We start from the raw sequence: 10,741 nt of genomic DNA on the forward strand, positions 1-10,741 counted from the left end.
TTAAACAAAGAGGTTGATGACGGCCTGCCGGACCCGAAGACCGGCCCGGTGTTGTTCAGCACGACCTTCGGGTGGGGGAGGGTTGGCATCCTCATCATCATCATCATCGTCCTCGTCGTCGTCCTCCTCCTCAGGGAGATAGCCGCCAGCCCGCACAGCCATGTTATGCAACATGGCTGTGACGACTATCACCCGAGCGCTCCGCTCTGGAGTCAAACGCAGCCCTCCCGCTGAGCGGTGGAGACATCGGAACCTCAGCTTCCACTGTCCCAGCACGCGCTCCACCAGGCCCCTGGTCCTGATGTGGGCCGTGTTGTACCTCTCCTCAGCTGCGGTAGCGGGATTGGCCACAGGAGTAAGGAGGTAGGATCTGAGCGGGTAGCCACTATCCCCGAGGAAGATCCCCCTCCCAAACACTCCTGCGGCCGCATCCCGCCCCACAGCTGAGTCGGCCCAAATGAAAGAGTCGTGGGCGCTTCCTGGCCATTTCGCCACGATATCAACGAAAAGGCCTTTCGAGTCCACGACGACCTGGACGTTTAAGGCCGAGTAGCCCTTCCGGCAGATGAACGTCGCATCCATCAGGGTTGGGTTGGCAATTGGGATGAAGGTGCCATCTACCACCCCAATCACCCGGGGAATGCCCGCCACTCGGTGGAACTGCACGTTCTCTGTCAACCTCTGCTGTGCCGTCTCTGCCACACGTATATGATGCTGTGCGTGCTGGGCCAATATAACAGTGACGGCCGCCACACACTTCGACACGGCTGCCCTGCTGAGCCCAATTCCATCGCCCACCACCTGTAAGAAGCTCCCAGTGGCATAGAAGCGCAATGCCGCCAGGAGCTGGACCATGGGGCTCAGGGCATAGTTGCGCCTTGTTGCCCTTCTTATCAGGGGGGACACGATTTCCAATAGCCCTAGGATTTCCCCCCGGGGCAGGCGGTAGCGCAACAGTACCTCCCCATCTGACAAAATGTCGAGGGGGTTAAAACGTAGCCGCAGCTCAGCATTAACGGTAACAAGACGGCTGCGCCGTCGCCGAATTCTCTGGTTCATATGAATAAGTCTCAATACACCAGCCATCTTTACTCCTCGAAGAGTGTAACTCAGCACTACCTTGATATAGGGCTGGCGGGTGCAACCCTCTTGATTGATTTCCAGCCCGGCTCAATGACATGTCAATTTCCTAATATTGCAGCCTAACTACACAGTCAGAAAAGCCATCTCCTTAGTTCAATAACATATTATTTTGTATAATCTTTAATGTGTTGAGGAGGTTGAAGCGTACGTCATGCGTGACTGTATGAGATATGAAACTAGCGATTTAGGGCAGGAAACAACCACTAGCTAGAAAGCTACCATATAAGCCAATGGAGTGGTGGCATAAGCGCTAAATGTGCCATCAAACTACTGTTTGAAAGTTTCAGTCAAGACCTAAATACTCTGCATTGGTCGCGTAGCACATTTCCGATCAAACCGAGTCATTATAAACATATAAAAAGTTGTGTAGATAGCTTTATTCATGTAAAATATTCCTCGCTTCAAGTAGCCATGTTTTTTTTTTTAATTCCCGTTTCTTCCGAACGACGGTCGAACGACGCCCCTGGTGGATTAAATCGCTAAGTGTGAAGTTACTACTGGTCCTGACCACACGTGGAATTCTTCTCAGCGAAAGAGACACTTAAGCTAAGTGTGGCGTTGGGAAACCCGTTTGCAACGTAGGAATCCTCTTACGAGCGATTTCAAGTGCTTCTTAGGCTAAGTGCGCGTTCGGGAAACGAGGCCCAGCATACTAGCTGGCTAACTGGCGCGCTAATCCAGTGTGTTGTGCTATTTCCACACACTACGCCACGCCAACTGCAGACGATTTTAGCCTACAATAATTCGCTCAACTCAGAGCATATGGCATGCGTTTTACTCCCTAGAAGTTAATCAACATCATGCGTTACAAGAGCCAGTAAAGCGAAGAAAACTTACTCATCAGAGATATCCTCAAAGGGGTCAAGATGCACGAAGTGGTTCTGTTCGTCATCACTGTCTTCACCACTCTCATCGGAGGTATGGTTATCCTCCTCCTCGCTCTCCAGAGCAAGTTCCTCCCGGATCAGGCACGGTGCGTTAGCAGCAAAGGTGGGTTCTGACATGTTGCTTCTCCTCAGTCTGTATGATAACACAAAGCACCCAATAATGTGAACTGCACTATATGGCTGCAAAAAGGGGCGTTTACTCAGGGTTCCCCGCCATGTCATGACCCAATAGCGATCGCCGAAATATCATCGCTTACCATATGAATAGCCCTCATTTGCTATGAATGGGCCACTAGGAGTTAATTCTCGCGCAAAGACTAAAATGTGCAAGCTTTTCTTTCTATTTTCCTGAAAAGTTGCGAATTTTCGTTTTAGTTTTAAACTTCATGCATTTAAAAGTAAAAGATTCAAGGCTTCTGGGGGTGTTCTTTGTATGTCTCTAGGACAAAAACTCGTAACACTTCTTAAAAGAAAGCCCCGGCATCTATAATTAACTCGTGATGATTTAACCATTTCGTTTATTTTACTATTTCAAAATTCTTGTCTTATACTATATCCATCACCTGATTATGGCAACTTTCACCAGCTTGGGTCGGACAGTCTCCCAGTCTGTTTATTAGACGTTATCACCATCTGTCTGCACTCTCGCGAGGCTCACTCACTCTGGTTAAAGGCATATTGACAACAAGAAAATCATCCCTGAAAAATCGTCTCAAAATCAGTTTACGAATAAAAGGTAGCATTGTTTGATAATCCATGTCTGTTTTCCATTCCATTCCTCCAGACTGCGCCAAACGTCTGCTGCTTATGTCCCAAAGAACACTTATTGTAAGGTTATTACGAGGTCTTAAACATCATCCAAACATCTCACACGTCCACACCAGTCTTTATGCATGTTTTGTGTCGGATTCATGTGTGTGGTTTTGAAAACATTATCGCTTTAAAGTTTCAGAAGCACTAGCAGTAATTGAGTGCAGTCAATTGCTTTAAAAAACCCAGAGGTCGTAGATGATGTTAAATGGTCGTTTGTTAGTTGAGCACCATTTGTTTATAAAGTAAGTATAGGAACTGCAATGTTGTGATTAGCCGTGGAATACTGATTTTATAGTAGCCAATTCTGCAGCCTTGCAACTATTACTCAGGTGCATCCTTTAGACGGGAATGCATTTCCCCGTTCTGGTAGTTAGTACGCATACAGTAACTCTGCCAGGTAAGGTATGAATATGTCTACCTCTCCCTATACGACCCCCAGTATTGCATCAGGTAAAACAACATTGGATAGATTTGCATTCACTCTGTTTTCAGTAATTCATTTTAGAAGTTACATTGAGGAGATTTGTAACATCAGCTTGTTAGTTATGTGTCATTTCACACAAAGAAGACTTTCCTCTTAGGGGACAAAGGCCTGTTCGTTTTTTTTGAGGTAGTCTGATATGCCTTGATGTATATTTCCCCTCAAATTGATGCACAAGTGGCAATAATAACATGATGGCAAAAAGAATTGTAGTAACATATTTCTTTATTTAAATCAAATGTAAACATACCCTTAAAACAACCTACTTTCAGAGGAGCTCAGACTTTGTACAAAAAAGTTTCAGAGCTAGACTTTTGATGTCTGAAACTTGTCAACATAGGAGTTAGCTAAACATATGTAGGGTTTAGCAGTCATAAAGTGTGTGTGCTTTCACTGCTACGTACTTATAACTTCAGATTGACCTTTCCCTACACAATGAATATTGAAGTAAGAAAAGATAACCACTTCAGTTCCCCCCGAGATGCCAAGCCTCAAAACAGTTTCTGTCTGTTTCAAGGCACAGATAGACATCACATGCTCTGCACTTCCAAGGGGTTTTGATGTCCTTTCCACTCTCCACTCTGCAATGTGCACAGCTCTTGCGTACATGACGAGCCCTCTGGCCACCAACGGTGGGAGGCTCAACGTCACAAACTGGTGTGCAAAACATTCTGGCATTCGGGACAGGAGAAGTCTGTGGCTGAGTTTCCTGTGGAATACCAAACAGCTGTGCAGTGAGCTCCTCCATGAAAGCCTTGTGGCTCATGCTGTCCTTGTGCATGTTTTGCATTAGTTCTTTGTGGAGAAGGAAGGCGTTTGTTGCAGCAACGTCCAGGAAGTGATAGAAGAGTTTCTTGTACCACTTCACAGTCGTGTGTTGTGATTTGTAATACTGGTCCGATGAATACAAACCACCTATGAACTTGTTGTATTCTACCACAGGTGAGGGGCATGGAAGAGACTGTGAGGACCAGACACCCTCTCTGGATCTCACTCTTGTCTCTCGTACATCCCCAGTGTAGGCTGCGTGGATGGTGGAGCAGACAGCTCTCACCTCATGTGTGTCCATCCATTTCACATACACCAGGGGACCATCCCTTATCCAGCGACACGTTCCTGTAGGGGACCTCTTATTCAGTGCATTGACAGCACTGCGTGGGCAGCCCCTCCGAGCATATCTGTATGCTCCACAAGCACCAAACTTGGAAGCAAACAAGTCCTTGAAAAGCTTTGGGCTCGTGTAGAATTCATCCATGTACACATGATATCCAGACCCCAAATATCTTTTGTCAATCAGTGACATGACAGCGTCATAAGAGAGACCTTGCCCTGTTATGAAGTTGTTATTTCCATTGTATACAGAAATGTCCAGAGTGTACCCATTGCTGGAGTCTGCCAGCACAAACAACTTGAAACCACACTTAGGGGAAGCCACCATACGCTCGTCCACAGCAATGTTCCTGCGAGGCTGATAGAATGCCTTACAGGCACTCCGGATAGTGTTCATGAGGGGATTGAGCCGGAACAGTCGGTCATGTGCTGAGGTTCCCCTCTTCGCATCATTCACTCTGTCCCCGTCTGGGTCGCTCATGTGCACATTGCAGGAGATTGTTTGGAATCTGTCTCTTGCCATCGCCTGGCCTGCTAAAGGGACGTAGAAGGGATGGCCTTTCCTCCAGTAGTCTCGTACATCATTCAGCTTGACCATGCCCATGAGGAATATCAGTCCAATGTATCTGTAGAATTCAGCAACTCCAACATCCACCCATTCATAGCCGCTGGCTATGGACTTTGCGGCTTGCTTGTTGGTGTTTTTGCAGAGTGTTTCCACAGCACTGTCTGAAAAGAAGAGTTTGAAGAGGTCCAGGGGAGTGTGGTTGTATGCTGCACCCAGCTGCACACCAGGCTCCCTTGCAGGAAGAAATCGCAGTTTTGCTGGACCGGCATCTTTGTCATTTTCTGACTTCCATTTGAGCAGACGTCGTGCTCTTTTCCTCGGCGGTGTAGGTGCAATGTTCTCTACGTCTCTGTAATACAGAACATTTAAAACAATTAACAGTTGTTCTTTCATATAATGTTCAGGGACTTTAAACAGATAAAATTCCAGCACTGCAATTCACAAGTTCGGTCATTTACATCTGGCTAGTTTCGATCGTTTACCCCTGACTAGTTTCGATTCACACCTATTGTACACGTTAAAATAGCATACATGACTAGGGTTTGTGTTTGCAGTTCAACATCACTGGCTGAACCAAGCGCCTATGTTTTACTTATTTTCGCACTGACAACAGTCTCCAACTTACACACAAACTTTTAAAGTAAGTTGTAATGGGTTGCTGTTGTTCATAGCACGTTGGATATTTCATCGTAGATTACTTTAAAAGACTGGCATATTTAATATTAACCAGCATACTAGCTGGCTAACTGGCGCGCTAATCCAGTGTGTTGTGCTATTTCCACACACTACGCCACGCCAACTGCAGACGGTTTTAGCCTACAATAATTCGCTCAACTCTGAGCATATGACATGCGTTTTACTCCCTGGAAGTTAATCAACATCATGCGTTACAAGAGCCAGTAAAGCGAAGAAAACTTACTCATCAGAGATATCCTCAAAGGGGTCAAGACGATGCACGAAGTGGTTCTGTTCGTCATCACTGTCTTCACCACTCTCATCGGAGGTATGGTTATCCTCCTCCTCGCTCTCCAGAGCAAGTTCCTCCCGGATCAGGCACGGTGCGTTAGCAGCAAAGGTGGGTTCTGACATGTTGCTTCTCCTCAATCTGTATGATAACACTAAGCACCCAATAATGAGAACTGCACTATATGGCTGCAAAAAGGGGCGTTTACTCAGGGTTCCCCGCCATGTCATGACCCAATAGCGATCGCCGAAATATCATCGCTTACCATATGAATAGCCCTCATTTGCTATGAATGGGCCATTAGGAGTTAATTCTCGCGCAAAGACTAAAATGTGCAAGCTTTTCTTTCTATTTTCCTGAAAAGTTGCGAATTTTCGTTTTAGTTTTAAACTTTATGCATTTAAAAGTAAAAGATTCAAGGCTTCTGGGGGTGTTCTTTTTATGTCTCTAGGACAAAAACTCGTAACACTTCTTAAAAGAAAGCCCCGGCATCTATAATTAACTCGTGATGATTTAACCATTTCGTTATTTTACTATTTCAAAATTCATGTCTTATACTATATCCATCACCTGATTATGGCAACTTTCACCAGCTTGGGTCGGACAGTCTCCCAGTCTGTTTATTAGACGTTATCACCATCTGTCTGCACTCTCGCGAGGCTCACTCACTCTGGTTAAAGGCATATTGACAACAAGAAAATCATCCCAAAAATCGTCTCAAAATCAGTTTACGAATAAAAGGTAGCATTGTTTGATAATCCATGTCTGTTTCCATTCCATTCCTCCAGACTGCGCCAAACGTCTGCTGTTTATGTCCCAAAGAACACTTATTGTAAGGTTTTTACGAGGTCTTAAACATCATCCAAACATCTCACACGTCCACACCAGTCTTTATGCATGTTTTGTGTCGGATTCATGTGTGTGGTTTTGAAAACATTATCGCTTTAAAGTTTCAGAAGCACTAGCAGTAATTGAGTGCAGTCAATTGCTTTTAAAAACCCAGAGGTCGTAGATGATGTTAAATGGTCGTTTGTTAGTTGAGCACCATTTGTTTATAAAGTAAGTATAGGAACTGCAATGTTGTGATTAGACGTGGAATACTGATTTTATAGTAAACAATTCTGCAGCCTTGCAACTATTACTCAGGTGCATCCTTTAGACAGGAATGCATTTCCCCATTCTGGTAGTACGCTTACAGTAACTCTGCCAGGTAAGGTATGAATATGTCTATCTCTCCCTCATATGACCCCGAGTATTGCCTCAGGTAAACAACATTGGATAGATTTGCATTTGCTCTGTCTTCAGTAATTCATTAGAAGTTAAATTGAAGAGACTTGTAACATCAGCTTGGTAACTGTCATTTCACACAAAGGAGACTTTCCTCTTAGGGGACAAAGGCCTGTGAGATTTGTTTAAGCAGTCTGTTATGCCCTGATGTGTTTGTATATTTCCCATAGTTAAAAACATTGATGCAAGTGGCATATGATAATATTTTCAAAGGCCTCAGACATTTTAACAAGAGAGTAAAAGGAATATAGCAAAATATGTTGTTTATTTAAATCAAATGTTAACATACCCTTAAAATAACATCATTTCAGAGGAGCTCAAAACACATTGTAAAGATTTCAGAATTAGACTTTTGAGGTGTTAGCTATATGAGTTTAGCATTCAGAAAAGTTTGTGTGGTTTCACTACTACATACTAATAATTTCAGAGTGACCTTTCCCTCGTCAACATACTTTCCCTACACAACAAATATTGAAGTGAAAAACGATGTCCTGCTTAGTTCCCCCAATTATACCAAGCATCAGGACAGTTTCTGTTCTATTCATTGTATAAGTTAAATTGAGGAGATTTTTAACATCAGCTTGACAACTAGCTGTATTCGGGCAGAAGACACTTTCCTCTGAGGGGACGAAGGCCTGTTCGATTTTTTGAGGTAGTCTGATATATACCTTGATGCTTCGGTATATTTCCCCTCACATTGATGCACCAGTGGCATATGATTTTATTCTAAAAGACCTCGGCAATAAGATCATGGAAAAAAGGAACGCAGTGAAATATTTCTTTGTACAAAAACACATTGTAAAGTTTCTGAAATAGACTTTTGATGTCTGAACCTTGTCAACAGGAGTTAGCTATAAATATGTGAGTTTCGAAGATATTAAAAACAGATAACCTCTTCAGTTCCCCCCTTGATGCCAAGCAACAAAACAGTTTCTGTCTGTTTGAAGGCACAGATATACATCACATGCTCTGCACTTCCAAGGGGTTTTGATGTACTTCCCACTCTGCACCCTGCAATGCGCACAGCTCTTGCGGTTATCACGAGCCTTCTTGCCACCATCCCACCGAGGCTCAACGTCACAAACTGGCATGCAAACATTGCTGGTATTCAGGATGGGTGAAGTCTGTGGCTGAGTTTTCTGTGGAATACCAAACAGCTGTGCAGTGAGCTCCTCCATGAAAGCCTTGTGGCTCATGCTGTCCTTGTGCATGTTTTGCATTAGTTCTTTGTGGAGAAGAAAGGCGTTTGTTGCAGCAACGTCCAGGAAGTGATAGAAGAGTTTCTTGTACCACTTCCCTGTTTTCTGTTGTGTCGTGTTGTATTGGATCAACTGGTCTGATAAATCCACACCTCCCACAAACTTGTTGTATTCGACCACCGGTGAGGGGCATGGAATAGACTCTGAGGACCAGACACCCTTTATGGATTTCCCTCTTCTCTTTGCTACATCCCCAGTGTAGGCTGCGTGGATGGTGGAGCAGACAGCTCTCACCTCTCGTGTATCCATCCATTTCACATACACCAGGGGACCATCCCTTATCCAGCGAAATGTTCCTCTAGGGGACCTCTGGTTCAGTGCATTGACAGCACTACGTGGGCAGCCTCTCCGAGCATCTCTGTATGCTCCACAAGCACCAAACTTAGAAGCAAACAAGTCCTTGAAAAGCTTTGGGGTTGTATAAAAATTGTCCATGTACACATGATATCCAGACCCCAAATACCTTTTGTCAATCAGTGACGTGACAGCGTCATAAGAGAGACCTTGCCCTGTTATGAAGTTGTTCTTACCCTTGTATACAGAAAAGTCCAAAGTGTACCCATTGCTGGAGTCTGCCAGGGCAAACAACTTAAACCCGTACTTAGGGGGAGCCACCATACGCTCATCCACAGCAAGGTTCCTGCGAGGCTGATAGAATGCCTTACAAGCATTCCGGATAGTGGTCATGAGGGGTTTGAGCCGGAACAGTCTGTCATGTGCTGAGGTTCCCCTCTTCGCATCATTCACTCTGTCCTCGTCTGGGTCGCTCATGTGCACATTCCAGGATATTGTTCGGAATCTGTCTCTTGCCATCGCCTCTGCCGGGAATGGGACGGTGAGGAAGTGGCATTTCCTCCAGTAGTCTCGTACATCATTCAGCTTGACCATGCTCATAAGAAATATAAGTCCAATGTATCTGTGGAATTCAGCAACTTCAACATCCACCCATTTATACTTCACGCCTCTGGCTATGGACTTTGCAGCTTGCTTGTTGGTGTTTTCGCAGAGTGTTTCCACAGCACTGTCTGAAAAGAAGAGTTTGAAGAGGTCCAGGGGAGTGTGGTTGTCTGCTGCCCTCAGCTGCACACCAGGCTTCCTTGCAGGAAGAAACCGCAGTCTTGCTGGAGCGGCATCTCTGTCATTTTCTGACTTCCACGTTAATGGCTCTTGATTGGGAAGATGTCGTCCTCTTTTCTTTGGTGGTGAAGGTGCAGTATTCTCCTCGTTTCTGTAATACAGTAAATGCACAGTTGCTCTTATATTTTATGTTCAGGGATTGAACATATAATTCCAGCGCTGAAATTGACACATTACAACCGGTTGGATCATTTACCCCTGAGCAGTTGATTCACGCCCATCAGTAGCGTTAAAATAGCAACACTAATGACTAAACACAGGTGTAAAACACGTTTTACTTATTTTTGGGCAGACAACAAACTCCAAACGTCGACAACAAACAAATGTCATTAATATATGACTAAAAATCGCCGTGCAGATGGTAGTAGCCTAACATGGTTCACTTAACTCAGAGCATGATATGACATACGTTTTTAAGCCTCTTGCCACTGTCTAGCTGGTCTAATTTAGTTATTACCAGGAGAGGTCACTGTTACTGAAGCTTCAAGTAATGAACCCATTTTTTAAACAATAATGTGCCTAAATGGTTCAGTGCTTCACAAAGCTTCATTTGCCCATCGCTACGTTTTACTCCCTTTACTTTTTCAAGAGCCAGTCTAGCGAAAATAAGTTAAACTTACTCATCAGGGATATCCTCAACTTGGTCAAGACGAAGCACGAAGTGGTTGTGTTCGTCCTCACTTTCACCACTGCTTTCATCGGAGGAATGGTTGTCCTCCTCGCTCTCCAGGATAAGTTCTTCCTGTATCTCGCTTACAGTACCAGCAACAGAGATAGGTAGCGACATGTTGTTTCTCCTCAGTCTGTGTGGAAACAAACAACCGACCATATGGACTATTTTTATATTGGTGTAAAGGACCGGTTAATCAGGGTTCCTGGCCACGTCATGACCCAAAAGCGATCGCCGAATTATCTTCCCCATTACCATATGAATAGCCCTCATTTGCTATGAAAGGGCCATTAGCGGCTAAAACCTCGCGCAAAGACCGAAATGTGCGCTTGACAAAGTGCTAGTTTCATTTGTGTATGCATTATAAAAATAGAAGTATTGGAGTTTTCTAATTTTGTCTTTAGGACAAAATCTCGCTGAAC

The 10,741-nt window shown here is 44.5% G+C and overlaps 1 protein-coding gene across 1 annotated transcript; it reads right to left on the reverse strand.

Annotated features, from left to right (window-relative positions):
• Positions 1 to 1,086, reverse strand: LOC308367328 (putative nuclease HARBI1; the record flags this gene model as incomplete). The annotated part of the gene is made up of 2 exons (XM_080841216.1): positions 1 to 65; positions 246 to 1,086. 2 exons carry the CDS (start codon positions 1,084 to 1,086, stop codon positions 1 to 3), a joined length of 906 nt encoding a protein of 301 aa, XP_080697342.1.
• Between the last annotated feature and the right edge of the window lie 9,655 nt (positions 1,087 to 10,741).

Source organism: Sprattus sprattus (genome assembly GCF_963457725.1).
Source record: "Sprattus sprattus genome assembly, chromosome: 1".
Classification (NCBI taxonomy): domain Eukaryota; kingdom Metazoa; phylum Chordata; class Actinopteri; order Clupeiformes; family Clupeidae; genus Sprattus; species Sprattus sprattus.